The following is a 19,588-nucleotide window of genomic DNA, read 5'->3' as shown; positions in this document are numbered from 1 at the left end:
AAACAAAATGTGACCCGTACTTGGTAACACTTCACCCGCAGTGGTATAAATTCATTTCATAGTAATAGTCACAGCAATGATCGAAAATAATTTGTCCTCTAATGATATGGATGTCATGTGCATGTCCACCGAGGTTCTATTCTAATTCAGTGTTAATTAAATGTGGCGTCAAAAGGTAGTTTTACTCTTAACTCTCCTCTTGCCATTAAACTGTCAGTCCCCTGTAGTCCAAGCTGATGGAAGGTGGTATAAAAGGAATACATTATAGAGCCATCAGTTTAATTCCCGGTTGGAAATGAGGCTGAAATGGGCAAGAAAGGAAGCCAGATATTCATCCTTTTCTTTCCAAAGCGTCGATAAGGTTAGGTTTAAGATTTTTTACACGAGGGCTACCTCTGTCCTCGTTACCTCATCCTGACCAACTACACAGTGTCATCGTCTAGCTCAGTTCTGGGCATATAACATTCAGTGAATAAATGTTTACTAAATGAGTGAATGGCAAGCAAAGGGGATGGGGCCTGTTCTGCCCTCTCTCATCTTTCAAAATATAGACAACAGGGAAGTGGTGGGGCAGTAGCGGGAGGTCTAGCCTTGACGGTGCTCTTTCTTCCTGGGGAACCGGGAGATGGCATACTAGCTCTGGGGACCGAGAGGCAAGGAGATATCAGGTGGGAGTCAGCATCCTCTCTAGCATCCCTGCACTCCTTGGGAAGTCACCCAAGAGTGCCGAGCTCTGATCGCTGTGTCTGGTGGAAAGCTCACAGCGTCTTAGTTAAGAGACCAAAATCTAAGACTCTTCATCTCCCACCATCTGTCAAAGCGTTTCTCTGCCTCCCCTTTCTCCACATCAGCAATCCCCCTCACACGGTCTCTTGGACAGCTCATGTGGTTGACATTTTATCAAAGTAAAAAGATTTTTTTTCTACGGAGCAAGTGGGATAATAAATGTATTCTGCGCTTGGAAGGCATTTTTTAAAACGGATTCCATTATTTTCCTATAACACTTGCAAGATCTAGAGAGTAATTCAAAGCAAGAAGACCATCTTTATTTTTGTGTGCTTTATTTCTTTGTTTTACCCTACCCAACAGAGAGCCTGGGTCTGGTTATGTAATCGTTAAATTCGAGTAAAATGTACAACCTAACAGAACTCAAATGTCCTGTGGAGCAGGTGTGTTCAAATCACCGTCAAAAATCCAATAAATGGCTTCAACATGCCCTTTATCCCATTTACCATATTGTGTTAAAGGACGTGTGAACAAATACAAACTGATGTGAGAGCCAAACTCAAAGGAAAGAAAAAGTGTGCTGGGGGTCATCAAGCACGGGTTCGTGGTATACAGGGGCCTCTTCTCGGCCCTTGTGGGGGGTGCTCATTTTGGTTTGGGTTTTCTCCTGGAGGCCAAAGTAAGAGATTTGACCTTTCCCTGCAGCTGGAGTAATGGGACGACAGAGCAGGAAGGACCTTAAGTATAATTAAGAACGCACCCTTTTTACCAAGGCTGAATCAGAGGCCTGGGGAGGTGAGGTCACCATGGAGGCGCACGGCTGCCTGTGGGGGGGCGGGGATGGGTACGGATGTGCTCTCTCTGAACACGCCCCGCCCACCTCAGGCCCTTGGCCGACTTAGCCTGATGCATATGGGCTAAGAAGCCATCTTTAAGAATTAAAAATAATGTTTTAAAAATCTAGTATATTCAAAGGAAAGTGAAAGAACATCAGTGGGATCACAAAGGGATGAGATAAAACATATTCAGCATACACGGACACACGTGTATATCATATCTATCATATCTAAATGTATATCATAAGTCATACATCATGTATTTGTCATATATATATTATATATAAAATGAGATGCTCATTAGAATCACATCAGCTGCTCCATCAAAGCCCTGCTTCTCTTCATAATAATTAAGCAATATAGATTGGTGGTATGTGCTCAGAATTTAAAGTCTGGCAGCCTGTGTCCTGAGGGCAAGTTACTCAACCTCTGTATGCTGGTTTTTCCTGTTTATTCACAGATCTATCTGTTTCTTACCCTTCCTCCACTCTGCATTTCAGAGGCTGACTCATGCAAACTATACTTTCCAGGCTGTCCTGTTAAGGGGCTTCCAAATAGATTTGGCCAATGGAAGGCAGTAGGAGACTGGAGGGTGGGAGGAAGAAAGAAACCAGGGTGTGTCTCCCTGTTTCTCTCTGTTCAGGGTCAGGTCTCTAGAAATGGCTGCGTGCCCTCTGAGTGACTGATTGTACCTTTGCTGGGCTTTCCCCTTTGGACCCCTGGGAACATGGCCTCCTCCCTGGCTCTCTCTAGTTCCAGGAGTGTGAATAACTTCCTGCTATTGCTAATCTCTGGGGTGCCTCATCATCCCTTTTCCCCTTATCCCCCACTCAAGCACCTTTGTGACTTGTACCCCATATTAAATATCCTCTATTGAACCTGTGGTATGGACTATTTCTTAACTGATACACTCTATTAGCCTGTTTCCTTCCCTGTATAAAAAGGGTAACAATAGTAATGGTGTTCTATGGTTGTAGATATTAGTTAATGCATCTGAAGTACATGGCACATAGCGAGCACACAATCAATATGAACTGATAGTATTCTTTCTCACTTCTTTAACTTAAATCTCTTTAGTGCATGAGGACAACAGCTACCAAATGCTGTCTTTTGTGAGAGAGAAAGCATTGCAAAGAAGAAATGGCTACACACATACCTTGTCTATAAAGGTAGTTGTTGCAGCCATTATATAGCTGTCAGTCAAAAACTTACTCAGTTCATTTGTTTGATCACATGGATTATTTGACTGAAAACCCTGCATGGAGAGCCCATTGAGTCTTCAGATTTATTGCGAACATCCACGAACTAGCTCATGTCCACCTCCGAACAGCACATCAGCAAATTGCACCAACACTGCCTCCCCATTTCAGTGTGATCATGAGTTCATGTGGCTGACTACGCTCTGCTCGAAAAACAGGATGTTCCCACGCAAAAACATTGGTTGACCTAGCAAAGCGGTGAACTGTGATGGTGCAGATATTCCATCCCTGTCCCCCTAAATTTAATTCCTGCAGTTTTTAAAAATAGGCTTAGAGTGTTTAAGCTTGAAGCACCCTGACGTCTCCTGATGAGTAGAGCGAAACTCTGCGGTGGATCTAGTTCTCTCCTCTCCATGGCTCACCAGTCAGACGATCACCGCTTCTCTGAGCCCACTAATTATATATCCAGCTCCTCACTGGACAGATCCTCTTGGGTGATGCGTGAGCATCTAAAACTAACACGTGCAACACAGAGCTTTTTATTTCCCCTGAAAACCTGTCCTCTCTCCGTTCTCTGCATCTCAGTAAATGGCGCTGTAGTTCACCCAGTTTCTAAACTAACCAGAAACTCATGAGAACCCATGGGTATCATTGCTGGCCCCTTTCTCCAGTCTATCATCAGGGCTTGCTGAGTGCCCCCAAACCCAGCCACTCTCCTCCATCTCCACTGCCATCCCAAGCAGAGCCACCAGCCTCTCCTGCCTGGACTAGGACACTGCCCTTCTCGCTGGTCTGCCATCCCTTGGCATAGCAGCCGGAGTTCTCGTGTAAGGATGTGGGTCCGGTGTTAGCCGCCGGCCACCAGCTCCTCAATGGCTTCCTCTTACAGCTAGAACAAGATGTTGATTTCCTTCCTAGACCTACACAGCCCTGCATAATCCATCCTCTGCCTAATTTTCCACCCTCATCCCTTCCCACTGCCCCATTCTGTTCATTCTGCACAGATGTCCTGGCCCCTGGCAGCTCCAGGAACACATCAGGGTTTTTCATTTGCAGATCTTGCCTAAAATGTTCTTGCCCTGGCTCCTCCCTGGCCATCTCCTTTCAGTCCTTCAGCATTCAGAGGAAATGCCACTTGCACAAAGAAGCATTAGCTAGTCACCCTTAATGAAGCAAGCCCCCTGCCATTCCTTAAAACGAACATTCTTTTCCCCATCTTAGCATTAAAGCAACCCTAAGGTTCTCCTCTATTCTGTTTTCCATTGCTTTGCTAGCTGAGGGTAGAGTAGGTCCTCAGGGAATACGTGGTTGAGTAATTGAGTGAATATAAAACGTCAGATCCCACATGTGAGAGTCTACAGTGTGCCAGGTAAAGTGATGGAAGGGTAGGATTCTGGAGCTTTCGAACTCAATCATATTTAATCTAAATCAGTGATGCAATTAAAAAAAAAAAAAGGCTCTGGTGCCTGGACTGTGTTCTGACCAAGTTTGATTTTTAGTGGAGTTTTAGTAGATTAATTTAAGGATATAGCTTGTTCTTCGTCTTTTAAACCCCAGATTTTTTGAAGGAATACTGAATTAATTTTATGTCTTTTCCTGCATTGATCATAAATTATTTAGTATTGCACTTTTAGTAACTTGGTTAAAAAGAAAATGAATTTTAAGTAGCATGAAACCCAATTACAGGAGAATTGACTGTTTTTAGGGAATTAGAACTTGTGATGGAGTCAGAAGCTATCTGATATTACTATGGCAGAATATCCGCAAGAGGACTTGTACTTGACCGAGCAAGGGAAGTGGTTCTTCCAGTTTCCTCTTAGGGCATTTCCACCACACTAGAGGGGGCTGTTGTACTGAGTTTGCTTATTTAATGTTCAGAATAATCTTTTCATATAGATTTGACGTGGCTTTCCTTAAACTGAGAATCAGAAGTGTATAGGATGATGATTTATGCCCTTATATACTTTTCATATGGGAACACCAAATTTCTCTTCGGAGGAACCACTAATATTCATAGTCAAAGGACTAGGTGTCCAGTACCTACCAAATCCTCCCCAATTCACAGGATTCAGAAGAAGCAATCATCCCACAGCCCACACCAGACACATTTACTCAAGGATTCCTTTGGAAAGGTTGGATGCTTTTATTATATTAAAATGCCCAAAGATCCACTGAATTATATTACTTTTGCTTATTCTTTGCTTTATTTTGTCAAGGTAGAGAATGAGCATTATTTTTGTACATTTGTATTGTATCTCGACCTAGTAAAAGGTAAACCAAATTCTGCATTTAGCCATAAACTCCTGCTTGGGACCCAGCAAAATTATGTACTTATGGAATTAGTACTAGCAATCGTAGATCTAGTTATATTGAGAGAGAATTTTAGAGGATGAGAGGCTGACCATATGGCATTTTAAGGACTTTTTTTTAATCTTTCTATTTTACAACACTTAGTTCTCTGATGGTCTATGAAGCATTTACCTAACAACTTCTAAAACAGCAGAGCCTACGTGTGAGAACCCGCAGTATGCTAGGGAAGGTGATGAGGAAGTAGGACTCTGTTTGTTGGGGTGTAGGACTGAGCAGGATGCACAAATCTGGAAGAAATTCACAGGTCATCTTGTGCTTGGAGAATGAAGTGGTCTGCCCAAGGCCACCCAGTTAGGATTCCAATTCTGACTTAGTCCACATCTCTGTGATATGTTAGCCCTTCCATCCTGAGGACTATGTAATTATTCATCACTGTGAGCAATACGTGGAACCCAGTAGTTTTGTTCCCATTTTGCAAACAAAAAAGAGATTTAAAAAAATGCTTTAAAAGACATAGATAGTAAAAGTAGAGTACAGCACCACTGGAAATAGAATTAAGAAGCCTTGATCCCGTATTCGGACTCTAGCCACTAAGAGGCACTCCTTCCCAGAAAAAGCAAAATATCAGCTATGTGGTGCGAAGCAGAAAGTTCATTTTCCACATGAAGATTTTTACTTTTTATTTTATGTTTTAGCTGTCTATTACCCTAATAAAATCCATTAGCAGAGTGAAGAAAAACTCCTGTGTGCGAGGTAAACGGTGCGCGCCGGCCCCCTTCTCCCACGCGCTGGGGGTACTCAGAGGCCCCGGAGAAGGCTGTCAGTCACTTCTCTTTCCTCTCCCTTCAGGACTGCTCTACGTTGGCTTTAGCGCCTGCATGTTTGGTCTCTACAGCTTCATGCCAGTCGTCATAAAGAAAACCAGCGCCACTTCGGTCAACCTCTCCCTGCTCACAGCAGATTTGTATAGCCTGTTCTGCGGACTGTTTCTCTTCCACTACAAGGTAAGTTGAGTCAGTGCTCCTCTGTGAAGATAATACTTGGTGGGAAATATCACATATAAGTGGAAATGCCCTGCAGTAGAATGCCCCTTTTGTGCAGACAAGTGGGAGTGCAACTCTGTGTGCTCACCCCTGCCGTCCCCCCCACCCCCCACCACCCCGGGATCTGGGTATTCACATTTCCACTGGAACACAGAGGCAACATTTTGTCACAAGAGACCAGTAACTACAGGCCCTTGAAAGGGAAAAAGATAAGGGAAGGGCTTTTGGATGGTGGGAGACGGTTTTTTCTGATACCATTCACCCCAGAAGCTTACTCTTTTTCCAACCTAAAGCTAGGAAGATTTGTACAATTCCCAAACTAGAACCACAAAATGGATTCTACCAAAGGCACTCGCAGGGTACATTCTCATTGGAGCAAAGATCCAGTGCCTGCAATTTCTGTTTTGCAGATATTTTCATAGCAGGCATGAATGGGAAATGCTAATGCACTCGAAATACTGTTTCTTCACCAAAAGATTAGGGCTTGGAGTAAATGAATGCAGAGAACTTGTGAAGCATTTACAGTTCAGATATCAGCCCAAGGAAAAGAAGGAAGTGTTCGGTCTAAAGATAGCAGTCTCTTCAAATGCAAGACGACCCACACGCTCACCCACGGCAGGCAGGACTCATCCGTTACAGCTCACTGAAGTCAGATGCCATCTTGTAAACACCGCACTGACTGCAGACATTAACAATTGATTAGGATTGGTTTAGGAGAAGAGACCCATTTCCCATTCCTTAACTAGTCCTATAAGATAAGGGTCAGCGGGGACTATGACCAGGGTGAAAAAGGACGAGTATGAAATATCCAAACCAGATAAGACCAAACTAGGACAGGGAAAGAAGAGAGGCAGAAGAAAGAGATACTACTCCAACCACTTCTAGCCAAGGGCTTCATCAGTGATGTTACAGTTAACACCACCAGCCCACGGGTGTGGCCCGCTGATGGTGCCTCTCGGTAGGCAGGGCATCTTCAACCAGGTCAAACTGGGTTGGAGGTTCCCTGAGAAGTGCGGAGCTAGAGGGAGTATGTACTTGAGATGACCCGAGGCAAAGCAGCGGAAGTGAATAATCGGAAATATGACTGGATAAGCCAAAGTCATAGCCGAGAACCAGACTAAGTAGGGCAGGCAGGGGTGGAAAAGCGGTCACAAACGAGGTTAGCAGAGATGACCAGAAGCAGATCTGGAAGACGAGAGGTGGAGAAAATGGCCATGGCAGAAGACAGGGATAAGGTGGCCAGTCCCTATTTTACAAGGAGCCCTGTGCCCAGTGTGGTGGCCAAAATGACAGCTGAAAGAAACTGTGTAGGACTGGACAGGCTTTATACATCGTTTGTGATTGGTTTTGTCTAGATGGTCCCATCTCTGTCTCCTGAGCACACCCTGGTCCTCACTAGGGCAGAAAGAAAAGTCACAGCACATTCCCCCATTGCTCCCCGCCGCACAGCTGGGAGGACCAGCTTCCCTGAGCAGCCCCCAGCAACACACCCAGCTCTTTTCCAGAGCCCTGATCTTACAGTATGGCACGGTGGCCGTCATTTTTCTTCTCTACTCTACGGTCAGGCATCCACAGCTAGTGTGTTCCCAAGTGTGACTTGGATTGCCAGCAGTGATTCCTGTGGTTGTTTCAATAAGCTCCTGAAATAGACAGATCTCCTGAATCCTCCTTAAGGAAAGATGACTGGAACCTTTTCTGACTGAGGATCGCAGGTGCTTCTCGAGCAGCCAAGATCCAGTCCGGCCCTCAGCGTTCCTCATGGCAGCCTTCCCGAGAGTCTCCTTTCCCCAGAGGGACTGGCTCACCCTTCAGATCCATGGGCCACACCTCTGAGCCACAGAACCGGGATCTGGGGATGTGTCTGGGGAAGTCTGCACTATTACTAGGCTCCCCTGTGAAGCCGATGTTCTCTGACAGCTGGGAGGGACACCTGAAGAGCGCCCATTCCTATTGGAGTGTCTCTCCTTACGCTTGCACTGACTTCTGGTTAGACCTGGGGCTCTCCTCGTGAACGAGCGTCAGTTCTAACTCTCCGCCATCCATCTTCCCCTCCCAGGCTTTGTGGGTTACTACTTACTTAGGATAAGGAAGTTTACTGAAGAGGAAGCCATGTAGTAATCCTTCATCATGCCATCAGAAGGGAGGCTGTGTTCGCTGAAAATTGTGTTCATCAATTCGGAGGTGTCATGGCTGTTTTTATTTCTTAAAGCAATGTTTCACTATATACATATATTGTGTTGCTATCTAACAGATACATTTCTTTAATGCAACGATGGATTCAACACAATAAGTATTTTCTCTAGTTAAAATTGATTCCTATTGTCTTTTTTTAAATTAAACTTTCAAGATAATAATAGATTCACATGCAGTTTTAAGAAATAATACAGGGAGATCCCCATTTGCCCTTTACCTAGTTTCCCCCATTGGTAACATCTTGCAAAACTATAGCACAACGTCAGGATATGAACACCGAGGCCATGAGCACACAGAGCATGTTCACCCCCAGGAGGGCTCACGTTGCCTTTCACAGCCGTACCTACCTGCCTCTCACCCACCTCCGTAATGCTGCAAAGCCTCGCTTCTGTTCTCCGTCTCTCTAAATTTGTCACTTCAAGGATAGCATGTACAGTATATAACCTTTTGGGTTTGACTTTTTTCACTCAGCATAATTCTCTAGAGATTCATACAGATTGTTTCGCATGTCAGTGGCCCATTCCTGTTTATTGCTGAGCACTATTCAATGATATGGATGTACCACTTTTATTTAACCACTCCCTCAGTGAAGGACATCTGGGTTTTCTCTACTGGGGGCTATCACAAATAAAGCTGCTCTGAACATTTATGTACAGGTTCTTCCATGAGCAGTTTTCGCTCTGAAATAAACACCCAAGAGTCCAATTGCCAGGCATATGGTCGTAATATGTTTAGTTTTATAAGAAACTGCCAGACTGCTTTCCAGAGTGGTCTGTTGTCTTTTATTAGAAATACATATTCATCGTGAGAAAGTCAGAAAATACAGATAAGTACTATTACACGTTGGTACAATTTTATAGTATATATGTTAATTTTATGGTAACCAATGTTACAATATAGACAATGCTCTACTTCTTTCCCTTCACTCTCAGTGTACTTACAGTTGACTCCTCACCTCTTAGTTCTTGAATAAACACTGCCTTGTAGTGTTCTTTAATTGTTTTATGAACAATGGTATTTATTATCTGCAAAAAAATAAGTTAAATACTCAAATCTAAAAATTAAAAAAACAACAACTTCCCTTTGCCTATTTTCTAAAAGAATCTTCCAAGCAGTGCTTGAATTTGCAGTCAAATAGTCATTGTTTAGAAAATCCAGTATTTTTTTTTCTGGGATCCAGCTTGCCTGCCTCTGAAATTGGCCTTGGGCTTCCCAGAGATGGGAGGCGCTCTAGAGCTGGGGAGAAGGGTGGGTCTGAGTGGCTTGTAGGTTTCCCACTACAGCCAGATGGGCCATCTCAGAAAATTGATTTTTAAATAATGCTTATTGAAGGTACCTTTATCATTATGAGCAGTTTCTAGTCAATGGAAAAATCATGGCAAATTTTACAAAATTCAAAAATGGTGATGTCAGGGGATGGAGTGTGTGTGTGTGTGTGTGTGTGTGTGTTTAGGGATGGGGAAAAGGTGGTTATATTTTCATGTGTCTTCTTTGAAGAAATGTCTATTTAAATTTCTTGCCCATTTTAATTTGGTAATTTGCTTTTTAATCATTGTAATATTTCTTTATATGCTGGGTGGTATACACCTATCAGATATATGATGTGTAAATATTTTCTTCCACTCGGTGGTTGCTTTTTATTTTCTTGTTAGTTTCCTTGGAAGCATAAAAGTTTTTAATTTTGATGAAGTCCAATTTATCAATCTGGTTATACTTTTTAAAACATGAAAGGAACCAGGCCAAATCCCACCATGGACCCCAGGGCCACCAAGTCTTCCCTGGTGGTCCCCAACAATGCCCTTGTCCAGGGCTGCTCAGTAGTGATTGCCAGTTACCTCAAATTGCCTGCTCTGAGGGGATGGATGAAAGTCACAGCCTAAGGAAGAGAAAATCCAGTTCAGGGAGGGTGACTTTAACTATGTAAAGAGCGTAGTGGGGAAGAGAGTTTAAGCCAGTGACCCTCAACCTCGGCTGCACATGGGAATCACCTGAGAGTTTTAAGAATACTGATGCTTGGGTCCCACTCCCACTGATTCTGATTTAGGCAGTCTGCAGGACAGCCTGGGCTTGAGATTTCTAAAGGCTCCCTAGATGATCCTATTATGCGGCTGCAGGCATGTGGACCTAGGACCAAAGGGCAAAGATTATAAGATTATGGCTAACTATAAAGAAATCTTGTTAGCATTTAGTCATCCGAAAGTGGAATTGACTGTCTTGGGAGTTCTTTTCGCTGGAGGAAGCTGGACAAGAATGAGAGAGGAACAATGTGGAGGGGCCTCCCCCTTCAGTACTGAGGATTGACGGGGGACCTCTGAGATCTCATTTGGTTTTACTACAGTCTGCATGTATAGTTTATTCCTTCACTTAATCATGATGCCTCTACTCTAAATAACCTTCTGGTTGGGTTATAAATATCTGCAAGTTGAAAGGGGAGGGCTGTTTGCTCACGGATGTTGCTTACCCAGGCAGAACTAAATGATTAAATGAACCTCTCCTGCCCAACACTGATTATTTGCTTTTTCTCACTTTCCACCCTTGGAAAAAAAACCCATTCCCTTCCTCACCCATCAGTCCACTGTCTGCACCTTCTCTGCCTCTTTTGAGGGCTGATTGCCGTGCTGACTGGACAATGAAGCCCCACGTCCCAAGGAGGCAAATGACTGGATCCTGCATTAGACGCCCTGCATGGTGTAGTGCTCTCACAAACTCTATTTTACAAGACTTTTGAGAAGTGGTTATATATTTCTGTTCTTATTACCCGACAACAGTATTGAATCCAGAACACTAAATCCATAGCAATCCATGGAAGGTATAGGAAATTAGCTTTTTTTTTTTTTTTTTTAAGATTTTATTTATTTATTTGACAGAGACAGAGTGAGAGAAGGAACGCAAGCAGGGGGAGTGGGAGAGGGAGAAGCAGGCTTCCCGCTGAGCAGGGAGCCCGATGCGGGGCTCAATCCCAGGACCCTGGGACCATGACCTGAGCCGAAGGCAGATGCCCAACGACTGAGCCACCCAGGCACCCCGGAAATTAGCTTTATTGGGCCCCAGAGATCCCCCAAAACCAAACCCAGGAAGGGATTTCCATGAGAGCTTTACAATTTGATGGTGTGTTGGCTTTTCAAGGTTAAAGCTCGATCAGTTATGAACTCTATCCCCTTATATTTATTGTACAAACAGGACACTTTTGAAATAGAAAGGATTCGATTCCTATGGCTGCTCAAACGAATTACCACATAGTTAGTGACTTACACCAACACAGATTTATTATCTTACAGCATTGGAGGTCAGAAGTCTCACTGGGCTAAAATTGTGGAGAGCTGTGTGGTTTCTGGAGGCTCTAGAGGAGAATCTGTTTCCTTGCACTTTCCAGCTTCTAGAGGCGGTCTGCTGTCCTTGGCTCGTGGCCCCTTCCTCTATCTGGAAAGCCAGCAGGATAGCATCTTCAAATCTGACCCTGTGGGAGAATCTGGGGCCTACCCAGATCATCCAGGATAATCTCTCCAGCTCCTTGATTCAATCACATCTGCAGAGTCCCTTTTACCACATAGAGTAACGTATCCAGAGGAGCCAGGGATTAGGATGTGAAGGGGGCCATTATTCCACCTACCATAAGAAGAGTATTAATTAACTCAAGTATTAATTAACTCAAAACAAGTGAGGGTACACTGGCACCAAGCCGGGCCGGCTGGGACAGGTTGCTGTGCTCTTTAGAAGCTGCATCTGGTCAATGAAGACACCTTCTCCACCTAGACAGACACTGTGCTCTGTTGAATTTCCCGACTGATTTTTAAAGTCATTCTGGTTATGTGCTCATATGTGACTTTAGCAAAGAGAACACTCAGTCATGCGCGGAGGAAAAGGATTGGGGTGGGAGGGCCACTGGATGTCTCTTGGGTGAAGTATGAATTCAGCAGCCTGGGGTGACAAACGAAGTATGAATTCAGCAGCCTGGGGTGACAAACAGAGCACGGCCTGCCAAGTCAAAGGAGCCTAGATTTAAAGTGTGGCTTCTTTTTAGTCTTTAAGTACTTTGGGACAGTTATTTATTCTTTCCCAACTTCAAGGTGATAAGACCTACCTTATGGAGTTTTTGAAAGGAGTAGATAATGTATAAATGGCGACCAGTCTTGATGTGTTTCTCTGATTAAATGTATGTCTCAGAATTAGTAATCCCTGCCTCATTCCATTTTTAAGATACTAACTTATTTTAAGATTTTGTAACTAGGTGTAGCTTTTAACAATTTTTTGTGAGTTTTTCTCTTACTCCTTGTTGGAAAAGGCAAAACTGGGTCTCATGCATACAAGTTTAGAAAATATTATATCCATCATTTTCAGCTGAATTCCTTGATTCCCTCATTGCTTACAATAGAATTTTTAGGTGATAGCCGTAAATACAAAGCTTTTGGGAGCTGTTAAAATAAAATGCCAATAAATTCTTTTACAATATGCCATCATATGCTGAACATTCTTCAGGAAAATAGCAGCCAATGTTGAATATGCAGAATATTCCCTTTTGCTTGACATTTAAAATAGAAAATGGCTTACTTCACACATTTTGCTATTACTTTTCCAAGGCTTAATACTGCCACAGAATAGCTATAATAAAGTTGAGAGTAATTTCATAAGAAGCTGTTATTTTTGTAGCTGTATCAAAATAAACATGAAATTGATAGAAAAGAAATGAACGTCATAAGTTCTCTCCAAGTTCCCTTTAAACTCTCCCCCTAGACCACTGGCTTATATGGTTCCCCACACTGAGCATCCTGAAACCACAGGTGATCTGGTTGGAAGAGTAACATTTTAGGAAAGTAAGGGCTCCATAAAAACTTATACTCTAACATCGGGAAAATATTTTTATCATCCAAACATTCACTAAAAAAAAGGGGAGAGGGGTGCCTGGGTGGCTCAGTCATTAAGTGTCTGCCTTCGGCTCAGGTCATGATCCCAGGGTCCTGGGATGGAGCCCCACATCGGGCTCCCTGCTCGGCGGGAAGCCTGCTTCTCCCTCTCCCACTCCCCCTGCTTGTGTTCCTGCTCTCGCTATCTCTTTCTCTGTCAAATAAATAAATAAAAGTCTTTTAAAAAAAAAAGGGGGGGGGGAGAGAGAAATTTCAAAATCCTATGTCCAACGAGTCTACTTCAACTACTCTGGGTAATGTGATTCATGTGAATTTTTTAGAATTTCATCTGTATGTGTTCATTAGACAACATGCTGCATGGTTTAGCCTCATCTTTATCCCCGATAAATTTTTCATAATTGCTGTGAGTTGTTTTCGACAAATAATCATAAAAGTTTCGTACATTGTCAGCTACCTATTCTAGCAATCCAGATTACATCCTCGGAGGACAGGTGTAGAGTCTCATGATCCTCCCTGACCCCATCTGTCAGCCACTAAAAATTTCATCCTACAAGTGCCAGTTTCTCTTACTGGTTTTGTTGTTCATACTGTTGTTGTTATAAGAGATTTGGCAAGAAAAGTTTAATACCCTGGATGTGGGGGATAATTTAATAACATATGATTATACACAAAATTTAAAAGAACTTCATTCAGCAAATATTTATTTATTCTCCGCCTGCTATGTGCCAGGCACTGTTTTGGTGCTCAACTTTTCATTTATAAATAAAGATGACAAGAACACCCAAAATCACCAGGTGGATTAATGCAAAGGCTAGGATTCCAAGCCAATGAAACTTGAATAGACCAGCCATCTCAAGCATCCTGAACATCTGAGTGCCAGTGCCAGAGAGTTTGCAGAGATTGCGTTAACAGTGGAATCTTTCATTAGCTGTGGATCAGAATCTGGAGCCAAGCAACCGTGTTGATCCTCTGCAGTGCTGAGCAATTTGAGTAATGGAACTGCACTTGAAAAGCCAGGTCAGGCAGCCTCAGCCTGTGGCAGCCGCTGAGCATAAAAGCAATAGCGCACATCTTCCTTACAAAAATACCCTTATAAGCAGCTTGCTGTATTTCTTTTTGTAAGAATGACATCTTCAAACGCTATGATTTTTAAGTTTATAGTACTAAAATATGATTATAAATGGGAGGTTTTTAAATTAGTACTTAGCCTTTTGACTCTTTCTATATTTTTTATTTTTTTTTAAGATTTTATTTATTTATTTGACAGAGAGAGACACAGCAAGAGAGGGAACACAAGCAGGGGGAGTGGGAGAGGGAGAAGCAGACTCCCCGTGGAGCAGGGAGCCCGATGTGGGGCTCGATCCCAGGACCCTGGGATCATGACCTGAGCCGAAGGCAGACACTTAACGACTGAGCCACCCAGGCACCCCATCTTTTTATATTTTTTAAACTGTCACTGGTGAGTAGGGAATTGGAGAAATTGGCATCATTGAGGCCCCAAAGCATTTCACATGAAATACCGAGGTGATAGAGCGATGAATGTTTGAACTTGGTTTCCCCCTGCCTGGAAACTCAGTACAGTGTCTTTTGAAATCACCATATTTCTTTCTTTCTTTCTTTTTTAAAAGATTTTATTTATTTATTTGACACAGAGAGAGAGAGAGATAACAAGAGCAGGAGCACAAGCAGGGGGGAGGGGGAGAGGGAGAAGCAGGCTTCCCGTGGAACAGGGAGCCCGACGTGGGGCTCGATCCCAGGACCCTGGGATCATGACCTGAGCCAAAGGTGGACACCCAACAACTGAGCCACCCAGGCGTCCCAAGATGGCCATCTTTCTAAATTAGTTAGGGTAAGTGTTGCTAGCTTCTCTGGGTGGGAGAGAGTGCTTCTCATGCAGCCATTCAGAAACCCAGACTCCTTCCATCTTGTGGCTCTGCCATCCTCGCGGGTAGGGATTAACAAACCGTGATCTGTGAGCCAGCCCCTTTTTTTGTCAAATATAGTTTTATTGGAGTGCACCTGTGCCCATTTCTTTATATATTAACCACAGCTGCTGTTGCTCTACAGCAATAGCTTTGAGTAGTTGTGACAGAGACCGCATGACCCACGTGCCTAAAATATTTACTATCTAGCCCTTTAAGAAAAAATTTGCCAGCCCCTGAGCTAGGTTTTTGGAGTCCTTTGCAGGGCTATCTGTTGAGACAACTTGGAGACTTTTATGGCTGTGTCTAGAGTAGTATACATAACCTCCTCCTTGTTCTTTTGGCCAGAACTCTGGCACATGGCCACACCTGATTGCAAGGGAGGCTGGGAAATGTAGTCAAGTTGTTTGTAGAGGAAGAAAAGAAAATAGGTTTAGTGAACACATAGCCAATCTCTGCCACCTTAGCAATTTCCATTTGCTAGAAGTTTTGGAAGGATTAGAGAAATTGGGGATAAACTGTGAGGCAAGTCCAGACCAGTGGCCAGAAGTCAAAACTCCTTTTACGTAAATCTATTCATAAACTCCACATGACAAACAAATACTGTGAACTCACATCATCAGGACAAGCTGTAAGGGAAAATGGAATGAGCTAGAGGAGTTGCAGAAGTTTCAAATGGAAAGGCTTGTGGTTGCCCTGGAGTGTGGCCAGGAAAAACCAGCTAGTTGTCTCCCAGGAGAATGCATGGGATGTGTTTTTCACCAGGTGCACAGCCCAACCCCTCCTGCATACTCAGACACCCAATTTTGTCACCAGACCTATGTGTGTCTGTCTCCCGTGGACTAGAATGTTAATGACACAAGCTCACAGAAATCAGAGCATCAGCTTGCTGAGATAAAGAACAAAGGTTGGCTCAAACATGAGGGCTGAAGCAGAGCCACCACTCTGCACATCTTCAGGGGCTCCCATGGATGGAAAACTTGTTGTCAACTCTCTATTTAAAGTGTTGAGAGTTTTTATGTACTGCCTTCTATGAAAGGGAATACCATCCCTCCTTTATTTCCTGACTTCTTTGTACTGTTTTCATATTATCAATGATTTTAATAGTTAATTTTTATCAATATAATCCCTAGGCGTTTTAAGCCCATTTCCTTGAAATGTAGGTTCTTCTTTTCTGAATTCTTTATTTTGCTTTACTCTTACTTGGCTGGGTTTCATACATGGTCAGGAAGTAATGTATGGTTGTACAGGCTGTCCACAGTGCAATTTGCCCATCTTTAGGGAATATTTTCACGCAGATGGTAGTCAAGTGCCCTGAAGAAAGGAAGACTTCATAGTCACTGGAAAAATGCCATCGGGCTGGTGGTGGGTCTCTCCGGAAAAGTTCGGAGGGGCTGTTATCTCCCAAGTCTTTGCTTCCTTGAAAACATTTCTTATATGTATTTGTATTCAAAGGATAATTTTCCTAGGTTACATTTTCTTTTTCTCAGAACTTTATAGTTACTGTGATTTGTTTTGTTTTTTGAAAAATTGAGCATTGCCCCCAGTCCTTTTCAATCTCTTGAGTTACTGGATTTTATCATTCAGTAGTTTGGGGGTTTTCCCAAAAAGAGCCCACAGGTGTCACATCTCTGGGCTCTTCTTGTTTGGGAATATCTCTGATGTCTTTACACTTGTAGGTCAGCTTAGTCTATGACCTGTCCCACTCCCAGGGGTGCAATTCCTTGGTGGCCTTGAACTGCCCCCTCCCCCAGTTCACTAAAGAGCCCCAGATAATGGTGGATTCCAATCCTCTCCCACCCCGCCTCCTTGAGAATATGAGGAAGTAGGAAAGTGTTTTTGTTCCTGAGAATGTTTCCTTGATTTTTTCCTGAGTTTGCTTAATCACCACTTAACCTACTCTCTCCAAATTAGAGATCTGAAAGTATATTCACCAAAATGTGAACATGAGTCCAAGGATAGACAGAATGGCAGAGTTGTCACATGCCTGAGTCCAAGCTCCAGAGTCAGGACCCCCCGGGTGTTAATTTCAGCTCACTCTCTAGCAAGGGGTTCCTAGCTTTTCTGTGCTATGGGTCCCTTTGTTGGTCTGGTAAGCCTAGAGAGATCCCTTTCACAGTGTTTTTAAATGTCTAAAATAAAATACGTAGCATTACAAAGCAGGCTGATTATATTAAAATAAAGTTTTCAAGATATTTTTAAATGGGATGATATAGTAATATCCAAATCATGGCATCTAGAAGCACACCTGATAACTACTGTCATTTCAAAACAGTGATGAGTACAGATCTGGAAAGTCTGCAGCAATTGTAATGTGATATGAAAATATATGTGATTTCTATTGGCTAAAAGTCTAAGATACTGCTAATACTAATGGAGCTCATCGCTTACGTTTATCATGAAGAAATGCTAAATGTCAGTTAGAGGTCAGTGAAAATAAAAATCCTGGGTTTATGCCTAGGTTTACAGCACCCCTGAATTTGGTACAGGAACCCGTGATGCTACCAGTTATACAGCCTTGTGCAAAAATTACTTAACTTCTCTCACCTGTAATTTCTCCATCAGCAAGTGGGGGTCTAATAGTAGATACAGTGTAACTAGCCGCATCAGGGCTCCCTGTATAGAAATGAATATAAGAATGTAAATCACTTACTGCAGTGTCTGGCACAGTGAATGCTCAACAAATGCCATTATTAAGGAAGGTAGAACTTTGAGTGCTTATATTTTATGTTCTGCACCCTTTTAAGTATAGCGTAAATTATGTATTGGTGAAACAATATGCATATATTATTTTTATAATCATAAAACAATAAAGTTATTTTTACTTTGAAAATATATAAAGTGAGCAATCCCATCAAATCAAAAGGGGTCTAAATACATATCTCTGCCATTGAAAAATGGGACCAAATTGCACCCAAACACTGATTAGGAGGTTCTAAGTGCTTTACTCTCAGTTTTAATGGACAAACAGGAGCACAAAGGGAAGGTGCTTCTTTGTGTCTGTTTTCCTCATTATTTTCACATAACCAAAACTCTTCGCTCATTATATTGCTAAGCACTAACTTAGTCATAGGCCTGGTCTCTGTCTCATTTAAGTCTTTTTGGGGATGTGGTTTTATTTTAAGAATAAATACATTGTGAACCATTGTATGGAATCTCAAATTTAGCAAGGTCACTCAGTTGAACTTGAATGTAAATTTGCTGAGTGCTTTCACGTCCAGGTCCTTCTTGATGCTGCACAGAACCAGACATTAATGTGCAGGAGAGAGGCTGCCTCCCATTGCTCTGTGGGGATTTGTCTCAGCAGTTATTGATTGCCTTGGTATTTCCTTTGTGTACTAACCAGTCCTACCTTTAGATAAAAGGACTGACCTTATGTAAGAAGTAAGTAGTAGGCTCGGGATGACAGAGGCAGGGCATGTCTCCTTCTCTGCTGGATCCCTGACATCTAGTACAGTGCCTGGCACAGTAAGTGTTTGGCAATGATTTATTCAATGAAAGGCTTATCTCTACAAGAAACGTTAAAGGTTAAACTTCAGTTTTCAAGGCTGAACATTATTTAGGAATGTTCACATAAGAAGCAAAAAAGCTGTTGATTGATATGGACGCTTTACATCTCAAGTTGATGCAACCAGCTGAAAAGTAAAAAAAAAAAAAAAATAGATTCCACAATAGCAAGCCACTACTTTGATTCATTCTTTGGTTAAATTGATGGAGTGCTCAGAGAAAAACCAGTTCAATGTCATAGTAGCTATTACAGTATCATGGGGGAGTGCAAGAGTGGAGCTCACATCAGGGGTGGAAAACTTGCTGAGAAATTTATTCTATTCATAAGAAAAATCATATCTAACATTCAGATTTATTATTCATAAGTCATTCCACAGTGAAATTGTGAACTGAGTCATTCATTATCACATACTATATTTCCATGTCTATATTTATATTATTGATGTGTCTACATGCACAGAGGTCAGCAAACTGGTCTGTAAGAGATCAGATGGTACATATTTCAGGCTTTACAAGCCAAGCAGCCTCTGTCACAGCTACTCAGCACTGCTACGGACATGGCTCTCTTCCAGTAAAACTTTACAAAACCAGGCAGCTGCCGGATTTGTTAGCTGACTGACCCCCAATGTAAACTACACCTGTCCTTGCAGACTTTTCACTAATCTTCAGCCCCAGGAAACAGCCATTTCCTCTGCAAAGTGCGTCACTAGTAAAGCTGCTGAGAGCTCTACACAAAACATTACAAATCTCTTTGCACTTCAAATGTACAGACTTGCTCTTACGGCTAATTGTAATAATTTCTACCTCACTTTAGAATAAGTGCTGTATGTGCCTTCTGTTTTGGTTCTTGGTGGCGTGGAAGGCCATATCTGTTAGGTTTGTGATGAGGATATCCATGGCATGCGTGCAGTCCAGAGAAATGTCTTCAGTGTTTTGCTTTATCGTTTTCATTTTACATAGAGGAATGAGTGGGGTGCCAATGCAAAGCAG

At 42.7% G+C, this 19,588-nt stretch overlaps 1 protein-coding gene across 2 annotated transcripts in view; it reads left to right on the top strand.

Annotated features, from left to right (window-relative positions):
* Nucleotides 1–19,588, top strand: part of SLC35F1 (solute carrier family 35 member F1) — a 383,113-nt gene that overhangs the window by 346,840 nt on the left and 16,685 nt on the right. For both annotated transcript variants that reach the window (XM_032407995.1, XM_032407994.1), the window contains exon 7: nucleotides 5,921–6,075. In XM_032407995.1, coding sequence (XP_032263886.1) covers nucleotides 5,921–6,075 — 155 coding nt within the window. The remainder of the gene's footprint in view (nucleotides 1–5,920; nucleotides 6,076–19,588) is intronic.

This window comes from Phoca vitulina, unplaced genomic scaffold (genome assembly GCF_004348235.1).
Source record: "Phoca vitulina isolate PV1807 unplaced genomic scaffold, GSC_HSeal_1.0 scaffold9, whole genome shotgun sequence".
In the NCBI taxonomy this organism is placed as follows: Eukaryota; Metazoa; Chordata; class Mammalia; order Carnivora; family Phocidae; genus Phoca; species Phoca vitulina.
This window is presented reverse-complemented; position numbering and strand designations above follow the sequence as displayed.